The 14,554-nt window shown below is 43.3% G+C and overlaps 1 protein-coding gene across 1 annotated transcript in view; it reads right to left on the bottom strand.

The window, feature by feature from the left end:
- CSMD1 (CUB and Sushi multiple domains 1) overlaps positions 1 to 14,554 on the bottom strand; it is a 2,896,277-nt gene that overhangs the window by 424,626 nt on the left and 2,457,097 nt on the right. The window contains exon 42 of the mRNA XM_030195161.1: positions 548 to 736. Within this exon, the coding sequence (XP_030051021.1) occupies positions 548 to 736 (189 nt within the window). The remainder of the gene's footprint in view (positions 1 to 547; positions 737 to 14,554) is intronic.

Here is a 14,554-nt window from a genome sequence, read left to right on the forward strand (position 1 = left end):
GACCGCCCCCACCGCCACCCCCCCCCCCTTGGTATGCCACTGCGTTTATGTAGTTTGAAATTTTTAAAATTGTAAACTGTTCTGCTCTGTTCGCCAACTAGAGCGATATAGTAAATGCAATTAAAGATAAACTATGTCTTCGCCTAGATTATGCAAGTGCATGTGTAGATTAGTGTATTTCATAATCTATACATGAACTTGTGAACTCCACCCATGCTCAGTCCAAACCACACCCCTTTATACACCTACTGGCAAGGTGCTTACCATCATGCCATTGTGAACATTTTTATGACAGTCAGCATTTTATAACAGGCCATCACTGTGCCTATGTAGCCTCATACATACAAAAATTACTTTCTAAAATGACCTCCACGATACATTAAGATGTATATTGTCTCAAAAGAATCTATATATACTTTTAGTTGAACTGTTTAAATACTATACATAATTTGTTCCATATTTAGAGCGAAAATATCCAAGCAACTAGTTGTTAACATTGATAGAAATAAGTTAAATAAGATGGATGCCCAGCTGCAAATATACTTACCTTCACATTTGGGGAAAAGATAATTCCAATTTCTGTTGATTCCATGCTGGCAAGTGAGAACAGGCTGTCCTATCAAAATATACCCTGGATAGCACTCAAATGATATTGATTGTCCAACACTATAATCTGAGTTGATTATGAATCCATTTAGAAAGGGATGAGGATCTGGACAGTTCTGCAGCTCATAAGCTGAAAGAAAAAATAGTAAACAGATTGTTTTGTATCCGTTCTGTAAGTACTAAATAGGAACAGAGCACATTCATTCTCTTCTTACTTGCTTTAGGTTTAATAAAGTGAATGTTTTATATCATACATAAACATTTTTAAAGACATTTGACAAGATAGATATAATAGAAGGTTATCTATGGCAGGTTGCTAACTTTAATGAAAAATGAATAACATTTCTTGTGAGCCACTTCATAATCAATGTTATTCCATTGTCCCAGGAGAATCAGGCCGCATTTTAAATGAGGTGGCAACATTTCCAAATAGCTGTTCCCTGAGTGCCCCCGCTCAAAAAAACCCCCTCCAGCAGCCCCTAAATGAAGTCCAGCCCTAATAGTGCTCCCTCAATCTGAAGTGTAAAAAAAACCCACCCAGAATTTTCCTCTCCAGAAGAACCACCCTGTTTTGAAACACTCCCCCTCCCCCGGGGTCAGGCTCCCCACTCTCTGGTAGTCCCCTAGCTTTGAAAATCTTTGATCTCTAGTGGTGTTGGACAGGGGCTATCCCCAGTTGTTTCTGCCCTCATCGATACTGGGTTCAAATAGGTGCCAGCAACTCTTAGAAATAGTCTCAAAATACTGCTAGGCATCATGTTTCTGTATAAGTACTACTTTGTCCTCATTCTGAAACTTGACCCCTAGCAGTAGTACCACAAGCCTACCATTAGGAGTCACTGATGCCATTTTAAACTTAGTAGCTGTGAGGACAGGAGCAACTGGGGATCCCCGATTCTCTCCGGTGGTCATCAGTTCGGGCACCTTTTTGAGGCTTGGTCGTGAAAAAAAAATATGGGCCAATTAAAGTTGGCCAAGTGCTCGTCAGGGACACCCTTCTTTTTCCATTATCGGCCGAGGATGCCCATCTGTTAAGCATGCCCCAGTCCCACCTTCGCTATGCCTCTGACACGCCCCTGGGAACTTTGGTCGTCCCCACGATGGAAAGCAGTTGAGGGCGCCCAAAATCGGCTGTCGATTATGCCGATTTGAGCGACCCTGAGAGGACGCCCATCTCCCGATTTGTTTCGAAAGATGGGCGCCCTTCTCTTTCGAAAATAAGTCTGATGGTAACATAGTAAATGAGGGCAGATAAAGACCTGTATGGTCCATCCAGTCTGCCCAACATGATAAACTTATTTTGGGCTCATTTTCAAAAGAGAAAAGCACCCAAAAAGTAGCATAAGTATGCGTTTGGATGTTTTTCTCACAAAAACATCCAAACCTATTTTAGATGTTTTTCTCTGAAGTCCGTCAGACGTGCATCCAAATCTCAAAGGGGAGTGCCAGGGGCGTGTTCAGGGCAGAACTTGGGTGTTCTTAAGACTTAGACGTTTTTCAGCCATAACGGAACAAAACAAAACTGTCCAGGACTAAAACTTAAACGTTTTGAGCTAGACCTGTTTTATAATGACTAGCTATAGTGGGAATTGAACCCACTTCCCTAGGATCAAAATCCAATGTACTAACTACTAGGCTACTCCTCCACTCAACACAAACAGGTGCCTCAAATGACCACTTGAGGGAATCAGGAATTACCTCCCCTTACTCCCCCAGTGGTCACTAATCCCCCTCCCACCTCCAAAAAATGTGACTAATTTTTTTTTTTGTTACATTTGTACCCCGCGCTTTCCCCCTCATGGCAGGCTCAATGCGGCTTGCCAGCCTCAATGCCAGCCTCAGATGTTATACTTAGGTCCATTAGAATATCACACATGTCCCTGGAGTAGTCTAGTAGTGGTGCAGTGTACTGTAGACAGGTGGACCCAGGCCTCTATCTCTTCCTAGCTGTTACACTTGTGGAGGAAACTATGAGCCCTCCAAAACCCAACAGAAACCCACTGTACCCACATATTGGTGCTCCCTTCACCATTAAGAGCTATGATAGTGGTGTACAGTTTGGGGGTAGTGGATTTTTTTGGGGGGGCTCAGCAGACAAGGTAAGGGAGCAATGGTGAGATGTGTACCTGGGAGCATTTTATAAAGTCCACTGCAGTGCCCCCAAGGATGCCTTATTGCATTCCTGGGATGTCACTTTTCCACTATTCTACCTGATGCCAAGCTTTCTGGGTTTTTTTTTTATAACATCTGAGCCTTTTGTCTATTGTTTATCAGTAGATTTGGGCTTTGAATTCAGATATATAGATGAAAAGGAGGTCTCATTACATATATCTAAACTAGTAAAAAAGGAAACGGGCGCTAGCAAGGTTTTCCTCGGAGTGTGTATGTTTGACAGAGTGTGTGTGAGAGTGACTGTGTGAGAGACAGTGAATGTGCAAGTGTGTGTGTGTGTGTGACAGAGAGAGAGTGAGACTGGTTTCGAGTGTGTGTGTGAGAATGAGAGCATGTGCCAGGGTCCCACCTCCCTCCCACTTCCAGGGTCGTCTTCCCCCCCCCCCCCCCGGTCTGTCTCCCAGTTACAGGGTCTGTCTCCCAGTTGCAGGGTCCCCCCTCCCCCCTCCCTTCCTTTTTCCTAGTTGCAGGGTCATCGTCCCCCTCCCTGCCTCCCTCTCAGTTTTAAGGCAGTGGAACAACAATTTAAAAATGACAATGTGCTTGTTTTTGAGTGTATACTGATGACGGCTGCGTAGGGAAGTGGAAACAGAGATTAACCAATGGGCCTCCTTGCTTACCGTAGACTTGCTTGGCTCACTTGCAGTCCTGTGTTTGAAACATCCTGCAGCATTTCATAGCTTTGCGTGCTTTGTTTAGAGTGAACAGGGATGACGGCTGCGATGGAGTGGGAGCCGCTGCTCTTTCCCTTCCCCCTCTTGCAAGTCGCTACTGGAGCAAGACCACCGCCCTGAGTCCTCATCCATCTCCTCCACATTGGACACTCGCCGGAGCCACTCGCTCGCTGTCTCGTCACCCTTCCTCTTCGTCCTCTCCTAGAGTCTGAACCCGGACTTGGAGAGGAGAGGGAGGGCGACGGGATGGCGAGCGTTCAGCTGCAGCGACTGTCCATCATGCAGGACGGTGGGTGAGGGGGACTGTGGGTGGGTAGATGGGGTCCAGCGACGACTCAGGAGGGGGAGGGAGAGAGCAGCAGGTCCAGTGGCGACTGCGAGGGAGCGGGGAGAGAGGGCGGTATGGAGCAGTGAGTCCGGGTGCAGGTGAGGGAGGGCGGACAGGTGTCCAGGGAAGCAGCCATAGCGGGGACTCGGGTAGGAGGGCGGGCCGGTCCAGAGGCGATGTTTTCTTCAGTGCAGTAGCCAGTCTCGAGCTGTGCTTTGGGTGATGCGCGAGGGGGGGGGGGCTTCTTTTCCTGCTGCTGTGCATTCCCCGTGTTCTGCTGATTCGGTGCTCCCTGCATTGTGGCTCCGCCCCTCTCCCTTCTACTGGCCAATCTGGTGTGGGAGGTGTGACGTCAGTATTATCTACTACATGAGCCAGACCACCTCCGACTGACCCACGGTTCCAGGCAGCCTCAGAACGTTGGAGGTGAGAATTATTATATAGGATACTAGAGTGCTATTTTTCCATACTTCATAGCAAGAGTGTGCATTCCCTAATTACCTTTCCCAATGCAACTGAAGCTTTTACCTCCTTTGTGTAGGTAAATGGTTTCATTCCTGTATGGATTTTCTGATACGGTGTGAGGCTTTCTATCCAACCAAAGCTTTTACCACACTCAGAATATGTAAATGATTTCACTCCTGTGTGGATTCTCTGGTGCACTGCAAGCAATGCCTTCTTTCTGAACCTTTTACCACACTCAGAATATGTAAATGGTTTTACTCCTGTATGTATTCTCTGGTGCATTGTGAGGTTTACCCTCTGACCAAAGCTTTCACCACACTCTAAACATACAAATGGTTTCTCTCCCATGTGGACTCTCTGATGTGCTTTGAGATTTACATTACAACCATAGGCGTAGACTGGGGGGGGCGAGAGGGGGCAATGCCCCCCCAAACGACACGAGGCGCCGACGCGCCATTAGTTTAAAAAAAAAAAAAAACATGCAGGCACGCGCTCCTCTCCATCCGCTTGGCTTCCCTGCCCTCTCTATCTGCGTCCCGCCTTCCTCTGACGTCATTTCCTTTCGGGCGGGACGCAGACAGAGAGGGCAGGGAAGCCAAGCGGACGGAGAGGAGCGTGTCCGTCTACCTCTCTCTCTTCCTCCCTCCCTCCGGCGCAGGCAGCAGTCCTTTCCAGCGTTCCTGGCAGCGGTAGCGTTGTACATGCTGCCTTTGGCTCTGCCCCGAAGCCTTCTCTTCAAGTTCCTGTTCCCGCATAGGTGGGAACATGAACTTGAAGAGAAAGCTTCCGGGGCAGACCGAAGGCAGCGTGTACATCGCTACCGCTGCCAGGAATGCTGAAGACTGTTGCCTGCGCTGGAGGGAGGGAGGAAGAGAGGGGGTAAACGGAGTCCCATCTTGGACCTCGCGGGGGGGGGGGGGGGAGCAGAGGGAAGATGGATGGGACTGGGAGGGGTGGGAAGCAGAGGGAAGGAGCAGGAGATGGATGGGACTGGGAGGGGTGGGAAGCAGAGGGAAGGAGCAGGAGATGAATGGGACTGGGAGGGGTGGGAAGCAGAGGGAAGGAGCAGGAGATGAATGGAACTGGGAGGGGTGGGAAGCAGAGGGAAGGAGATGGATGGGACTGGGAGGGGTGGGAAGCAGAGGGAAGGAGCAGGAGATGAATGGAACTGGGAGGGGTGGGAAGCAGAGGGAAGGAGCAAGAGATGGATGGGACTGGGAGGGGTGGGAAGCAGAGGAAGGAGCAGGAGATGAATGGGACTGGGAGGGGTGGGAAGCAGAGGGAAGGAGCAAGAGATGGATGGGACTGGGAGGGGTGGGAAGCAGAGGGAAGGAGCAGGAGATGAATGGGACTGGGAGGGGTGGGAAGCAGAGGGAAGGAGCAGGAGATGAATGGGACTGGGAGGGGTGGGAAGCAGAGGGAAGGAGCAAGAGATGGATGGGACTGGGAGGGGTGGGAAGCAGAGGGAAGGAGCAGGAGATGAATGGGACTGGGAGGGGTGGGAAGCAGAGGGAAGGAGCAGGAGATGAATGGGACTGGGAGGGGTGGGAAGCAGAGGGAAGGAGCAAGAGATGGATGGGACTGGGAGGGGTGAGAAGCAGAGGGAAGGAGCAGGAGATGAATGGGACTGGGAGGGGTGGGAAGCAGAGGGAAGGAGCAAGAGATGGATGGGACTGCGAGGGGTGGGGAGCAGAGGGATGGAGCAGGAGATGGATGGGATTGGGAGAGGTCAGGCACAGCAGAGGGAAGGAGCAGAAGATGGATGGGACGGAGGGATGGTGAGCAGAGGGAAGGAACAGAAGATGGATGGAACTGGGAGGGTTGGGGAGCAGAGGGAAGGAGCAAGAGATGGATGGGACTGGGAGGGTGGGGAGCAGAGGGAAGCCTACTGGAAAGAAGACACTGCATAAAACAGAAGACACTGGGATCAAAGCGAATAGAAAAACTAAATGATCAGACAACAAAGGTAAATAAAAGTATTTTATTCATAATTTATTAATTGAAATGTGTCAGCTTTTTGAAATGTGCATCTGTGATATTTTGCCTGTAAATTTCATTTCCTTCCTCCATATTAGCATATTCATTTGCATATTTATATATGCCAATGATATGCTAATATGCTCCGCCCATTCTTTGCCCCCCCAAATGAAACAGTCAAACTACGCCTATGATTACAACCAAAACTTTTACCACACTTAGAACATGTGAATGACTTCACTCTGTTGTGGATTTTCCTGTGTATTTTGTATTTGGATGGGTTTTTTTTGTTTGAAAATGGACCAAAAAACAAAACATCCAAATCACAAAACATTTTTCCAAACAGTATTTTCAAAAGGAAAATATAGACTTTTTTTGTTGAAAATTACTTTCTTTCCTGTTCAGATTTTGGACATTTTTTGTAAAATGTCCAGTCAGACTTAGACTTCATATCGAAAATGCCCCTCCAAATGGCCCTTGGACAGAGGATGAAGCAGTTAGGTGCACAGGTGTTCGTCGATCCTTCCTGTGGAAGGTAAAGGTCAAATAAAGGAAGTTGCATTCTGGAACTGAATGTGTGGCAGCATGGATGGTGCCAACGAGAGCGCATCAGTTTCCTTGACCATGGGATGCTTTTCCAAGACCTACTGAGCAGAGATGGTATCCACCTATCAAAGAAGGGACAAAGTGTGTTTCATAACAGACTGGATAAGGTACTAAAGAGGGCTTTAAACTAGATTTGATGGGGATGGATAAGAAAAGCCCCAAAGTCAATAACAACTCTCGAGAATGTAAGATATCTAACACTTTTATAGAAATGGGGAATTAGAGCACAATCTGGAGAGCCTTGTACACCAATGCCCATAGTATGGGAAACAAATTTCTGGATCTGGAGGCAGTAATGGTAGAAGCCAAGTTGGATTTAGCGGCGGTCACGGAGATGTGGTTTACGAAGAACCATAACTGGGGTATGGTTATACCTGGCTACAATCTATTCAGGAAAGACAGGGTAGGAAAAAAGGGTAGAGGAGTTGCATTATATGTTAAGAATAATATTAAAGTGACAGAATTCTAGGACATATGGGGGAAGGAGGAAGAAGCACTGTGGGTTAATGAGGGAATAGAAAAATTATTTACATTTGTGTGATATATAGGCATCCCACACAATCAGAAGAAATGACCAGAGATTCACAAAATAGCTAGGAAAGGGGAAGTAAAATTGATAGGTGATTTTAATATCCTGGATGTTGATTGGGGTGTCCCTACTGCGGAGTCCTCTAGAAGCAAAGGGATATTAGATTCTCTACAGGAAAAACTGTTCCAGCAGTTGGTAAAAGAACCCACGTGGAATGAACCTATTCTGGACCTGGTGCTTACAAATGGGGAGAGTTTTTCCGATGTTACAGGGGTGATCATTTGGCTTCTAGCAATCACCAGATGGTGTGGTTCAATATTAAGAGACATGAGGAGAGGGCTTATTCAAGATTGAAGGTTCTAGATTTCAAAATAACTAACTTTGCCAAGATGGGAGAATATCTCAAGGAAGAGTTAGTTGGATGGGAACGGCTAAAGGAAGTAGAACAACAGTGTGGAAAACTGAAAGGAGCTCTTTTAAAAGCGCAAACCTTTATGTTAGAAAAGTACATAAAAGTAAGAAGAAAAGAGGGTTACTTTGGTTCTCAAATATAGTAGCTGGAAAAGGTAGAGAAAAAAAGTTAGCCTTCATAAGTTACAAGATAAAGCAGAAAGAGAAAAGCAGGCAAAAATACCTACGAAAGCTAAGAGAAGCTGGAAAAACTGTCAAGAAAGCAAAAATACAAATGGAAGAAAAGATAGTCAGTATGGTAAAATTGAGGGACAAGAAATTTTTAGATATGTAAGCGATAAGAGGAAATGGCAAAGTGGCATAGTGAGGCTCAAGTGTGAAGGGGAGAAATATGTAGAAGCTGATAAGGATAAAGCTGAACTTAACAATTATTTCTATTCTGTGTTCATGGACAGAAGGCTGGAAGCAGGGCCACAGAAAACAATTGCTAATGGAAATGGCTATTTGGTAGACCAGGACAGATTTTCAGTAGACTCTGTTTGTTAGGAGGTAGCTAAACTAAAAATAGGGATGGCAGTGACAAGCTAGACTGTCACTGCTTGTGGCAGAATTACGGGGGGTTTGTGATACTGTTTTGGAAGTCTTTGGAAAGTGGGGAAGGGGTTTAAGGATGAATATGTGTCATCATATGTGGCACATATAAGAACATAATACTAGCCATACTGGGTCAGACCAATGGTCAATCTAGCTAGCATCCTGTTTCCAACAGTGGCCAAGCTCAGTCACAGGTACATGGCAGAAACCCAAATTGTGGAAATCTATTCTTGAGCTGATTAAAGGTACATTCTATAATGGTGTGGGTACTCTTATGCCTCTTGTACTCCTCTTTCGATTATGGGAGTCATGAGCCAGGTTCGCTGGGAGTAGCCTCTGTCACTTATTGGGAGAAGCAGAGTCACAGACATGGGTGTGTATTGGCTGGTATAGTAGCCTTGTGGAGGTGGGGTAATGGTTGTGGGTTGTGGGGGAATCTAGAGGAAGGGAGTGTGTTTAAGGTTAGGAAGAAGTGGGTTTGGAATTTAGGAATCCCTGTACTGCTTAGCTAAGAGCCAGCTACCAGTGATTTCCCCTCAGTCAAACCTGTGGTAGATTCCTGAAGGCTGAAGGATGTAGGCATCGTGGGTGAAGCCTGTGTAGCGGGCACACACTACACAATCTCCCCCTGGGCTTCACACACAACCTGCATGTTCATGGAGTGAAAACCTTTTCTATTTGTCTAAATGATTTTCTATTTTTATAGGTCTTCTCATGTGCCTGAGGGGGGGTTCTGAGTGCAACACGTGTGCAGACAATGATGTCTGTGACCAAGGGGAAGCAGTCTATAGCGTAGAACTGAGCCATGTTGTTCTGAAGTGCCTGGGTGATAGTGGGGAAGATAATATAGTGAGAGATGTGGGTGAGGAAGAAATTGAGAAACCGGGCAAGGCAACTGGAGATGGCAGGCTGGGTGAGGACTGAATTGACTCCTAGCAATGACAGAAAGGTTCCCTGGTCAGAAAGGGAAAGCAGTGACCTTCAGGTGGACTGGCACAGGATTACCACTGTATGTCCTGGGCTGGAGGAGGGGTTGTAGCTAGTCACATAGGTGCTGTATGGTGGACCTGTTGAAGTGGAACCTAGTCAGGCATTCCTAGTGGAACCTAGTCAGTGAGGTTCAGGAAGCAGATGGAGGGCCTGAAGATTCTCTGATAGGGATATCTCCCCCGAGGCCCCACCGCCAAACTCTCATCCACTTCCCTCAAGGTATGAGCCACCAAAGCATTCACTGCCTCCATGATTGGCATCCAGGTGTCCCACTGACCCCAGAAACACCACTGTGCACACCTCCATCTACTACCTCATAAGACCTAGCATCTGCCCTCACACCAGCACACAATCAAGATACACATACCAGCTGCCCAAAACACTCACTCGCCTACCCTACACACATCTGCAGCACTAAGCACTCACTCTCCCAGCACCAGCAAACAGTCATCACATACATAGCAGCAACACAAAGCACTCACTCTTCCAGGAACAGCACACAACCCTCACACAAACAGCAGCAGCACAGAGCGATCTGCAGGGCTTCCTTGTGATCTACAGGGCTTCGTTCTGTTTCTGTGAGTCTGACGTCCTGCAAGTGACGTCAGACTCAGTCAGAAACCAAACGAAGGAGGAAGACTTCAGCTGGCGGGGGTTGGGGTCCCCGCCAGCAAAGGTAGAAGGCAGCGGGAGGGGGGGTTGAGAGGGTCCCTGGCAGGGGGGTCCAGGGACAAATCTACGGGGGCCCAGGCCCCCGTGGCCCCATAGCAGCTACGCCCCTGGTTGAAATGCACTACCGATTGCCTTAAAAGCAACATATGATTTGTCAACCTTCCGGAAGCTGCTGAAAACTAACTTATTCAACGAGACTTATAAAAAGAATCCTTCATAAAAGACTTACCATCAAAACTGTATCAGAACAAATCAACACTGAACTCCTTAATCTGATTAATTTCATTATCATAATTATCTAATGTTACTCTTTATCCTACATTCTCAATATCTAATATGTATTAATTACTTCTTTACTTTCAATTTTCTTGATATCTTATATACCTTATTGTATAATACTTTGTTCTTTTCATTCCATAAATGATAATTGCCATTGTGGCAGAATGTAAGTCACATTGAGCCTGCAAAGAGGTGGGAAAATGTGGGATACAAATGCAGCAAATAAATAAATAAGTGTATTCTTACATAAGCGTAAGTAATCTGTATATTAGCACAAATAGAGACCATGTAAATGTGGGCACCAAGTTATAGAACTTGCCTTCTAAGGTTCAGAAAGCTATTAACATTTTCTTCTAACAGGAAAAATAACCTTCCCTAACTACACCCTCTCCAAAAGACATTACACAATGTGATGCCCACAAGCGAGCCTTCTCTGGAGTAGCCCCCACACTCTGGAATGCATTGCCTGAAAGGCTCCGCTTAACACAAGACTACCTGTACTTCAGGAAGCAGGTGAAAGCTTGGCTCTTCAACAAAGCCTTTAATGGAAGAAGTAACTTACTTGTTAGTCTCACTCATACACACAAGGATTGACTCGGGCTCCACATACTGCAACGGGACATGTTTATCCACTCCTACCCTAGCTGAGATAATATTTAACCATTTCTCTGACCTCACGTGCTACTTTATATAAGTACATAAGTAATGCCACACTGGGAAAAGACCAAAGGTCCATCGAGCCCAGCATACTGTCCACGACAGCGGTCAATCCAGGCCAAGGGCACCTGGCGAGCTTCCCAAACGTACAAATATTCTATACATGTTATTCCTGGAATTGTGGATTTTTCCCAAGTCCACTTAGTAGTGGTTTATGGACTTGCCCTTTAGGAAACTGTCTAGCCCCTTTTTAAACTCTGCTAAGCTAACCGCCTTCACCACGTTCTCCGGCAACGGATTTCTTCAAATCAATCACCTTACTTTCTAATTCTTCCTACTATCTTACTCATCTATATGTTACAACTTTGCCTTACCCTTCACTACCAATTATAATGTTCTAGTACATATTGTGTCATCATTGCAAGTATTATACCATGCCATACTTTCTATTGTTGTTCGAATATTTTTACTGCTCTAATTGCCTCCTGCTCATGTTTGATCTATTCTTACTGTATACCGCCTTGAGTGAATTCCTTCAAAAAGGCGGTAAATAAATCCAAATAAATAAATAAATGACTTGGATTTTGCTTGATTGGCAGTGTCTTAATTGTTAATTATCTGTACAAATTATGTTGGTAAAATGTCTGCACTTATTACTTCAGCAACACTTTAATCATAACAATTGTTTATACTTGATCATAATTAACTGAATATAACATCACAGTGAGAACATGGTGTAATTTCAACCTTCCTCCATGGACAGAAATCTTCAATTTCTATTTACAAGATAATCTGAAAACTAAAGTGTTGTGTTTCTAGGGAAAATAAACAACTTTGCATTCATGTATTAGTATTGACTGATATGCTTGTGGAGGTTAATTTTATAAAATATTTCCAGGCGTAAAACACTACAAGTAAATTAGGTCTTATAAAACTGGATCAAACCTTAAAATGTGCACAGTGCAAGCTGGTGGGTGCTTTTATTATATGCCTACTCAGGGTAAAGTTTGGGTCAAACATAATGTTCACGCATTCGGTGTACAAAATGGGTTCACGCATTCTGCAGCATTTGTGCTCGTATTTTATAAAGATACATGTAAATAATAGTATGAATATTTCAAAATACCAAAAGCAAGATAATTTGTTCTAAAATAAGTTTACTAGTACAGTCTTTTTACAGAAAGTTGTAAAGCAAAAAGGCACATAAGACCATAAGAATAGTCATACTGGGACAGACCAATGGTCCATCTAGTCCAGTATCCTGCTTCCAGCAGTGGCCAGTCCAGGTCACAAGTACCTGGCAGAGTAAACTATGGACTTTTCCTCCAGGAACTTGTCCAAAACTCTTTTAAACCCAAATATGGTAACCACTATTACTACATCCTCTGATGACGAGTTCCAAAGCTTAACTATTCATTGAAAGAAAAAATATTCCTCTTATTTTGTTTTAAAAGTCTATGATGAGATTTTATTTAGAGTGCTGTGTTCAGCTATGGAAACTGCATCTTAAAAAAGATACAATACAACAAAACAGTGGGTAAAAAACCAAGAGTTCCAGAGTGAAGATGAACCAAACTTTATTAATCAGTATATTGACTCGACACAACGTTGTGTTTCGGCCAAAGGGCCTACATCAGGAGTCTACAAATAAAAACAATATATAAACAAAATATAAAAGAATACTAAAAACAAATGATAATACATATATAATCTGAAAACTATGCAAATATCAAATGAGAAAATAAAGAACAAAACAGCTAGAGCATTCATATGTCATGAAACATGAACATCTTGAAAGTAAATAAAGCTTAAAACATATATATAACAAACATAAAATTTAAAATTTTAATGCTATGCAAATGTGATGTGATTTTAATGTGAAAAGCTAATATAAAGAACAAAACAGCAAGAGCATTCATATAACATGAAGCATAATATTAGTAAATAAAACCCAAAACATTAATATGAATAAATACTTCCATTTTTTAAAAATGAACATACACAAAATGAAACAATCCAGAGAAAAAGTAGGACAAACCTAAATACTTGAGAACGATAATGATGATCCGGAATTAGCAATGTTGTAAAATACAGTCTGTATTGTAGTGGTCTGTGAAAATAGTAAAAAGCCCACTACAGTAACTAAACAGAAAGGAAAAACCACTGTAACCTGAGGCACTGCCTGAATACATAAGGAAGTGCTGGCTATGGCTGTTAAAACTAGAGCCGAAATGTGACAATTAAAAACCAGAATTGTTTTAAACCAGAAACAGGGGTTAAGTCTAGGTGTGACTGTACAGAGAGATTCAATGAAGTGGAAAGCCACTGCAATATGAGACACTGCCTGAAGACCTCATAAAGAAGTGCTTGGTATGGCTGTTAAAACAAGAGCTCAATGTGACTGTTAAAAGGAGAGCTCAGTGAGACTGTTGAAACCAAGAATTTGTTTAGGTGGGTAGGGAGAAATGCAATGTAATGTGAGACACTGCCTGAAGATCTCATAAACAAGTGCTTAGTATGGCTGTTAAAAAGAGAGCTCAGTGTGACTGTTGAAAACAAGAATTGTTTTAAATCAAAAACAGGGGTGGCCATCAGGAAAAATGCAATGAAATGGAGACTTAAAACTAGCAAAAATATATACAACATTGTATCTGTAATCTCAATTAGATTGTATCAATATACTGTGAGTTTATACCAAACACAGTCTCACTGAGCTCTCCTTTTAACAGTCACATTGAGCTCAGGTTACAGTGGTTTTTCCTTTCTGTTTAGTTACTGTAGTGGGCTTTTTACTATTTTCACAGACCACTACAATACAGACTGTATTTTACAACATTGCTAATTCTGGATCATCATTATCGTTCTCACGTATTTAGGTTTGTCCTACTTTTTCTCTGGATTGTTTCATTTTGTTATGTTCATTTTTAAAAAATGGAAGTATTTATTCATATTAATATTTTAGGTTTTATTTATTATTATTATGCTTCATGTTATATGAATGCTCTTGCTGTTTTGTTCTTTATACTAGCTTTTCACTTTAAAATCACATCACATTTGCATAGCATTTAAATTTTAAATTTTATATTTGTTATATATATGTTTTAAGCTTTATTTACTTTCAAGATGTTCATGTTTCATGACATATGAATGCTCTAGTTGTTTTGTTCTTTATTTTCTCATTTGATATTTGCATAGTTTTCAGATTATATATGTATTTATCATTTGTTTTTAGTATTCTTTTATATTTTGTTTATATATTGTTTTTATTTGTAGACTCCTGATGTAGGCCCTTTGGCCGAAACACAACATTGTGTAGAGTCAATATACTGATTAATAAAGTTTGGTTCATCTTCACTCTGGAACTCCTGGGTTTTTACCCACTGTTTTGTTGTATTGTGACTATCCGTGGGATTTCGTTGAGTTCTCCACGTTTGTGGATTCTCTACTCTTAAAAAAGATAAACAGGATGGAGTCAGTTCTGAGAATGGCTATTAGAATGGTCAGTGGTCTTTGTCATAAAGCATGTGGGGCAGATTTAAAGATCTCAATATTTATAGTTTTGTAGAAATGAAGGAGAAGGGGAATATGATTTAC

The sequence above is a fragment of the Microcaecilia unicolor genome, chromosome 3 (assembly GCF_901765095.1).
Source record: "Microcaecilia unicolor chromosome 3, aMicUni1.1, whole genome shotgun sequence".
NCBI classification, from domain to species: domain Eukaryota; kingdom Metazoa; phylum Chordata; class Amphibia; order Gymnophiona; family Siphonopidae; genus Microcaecilia; species Microcaecilia unicolor.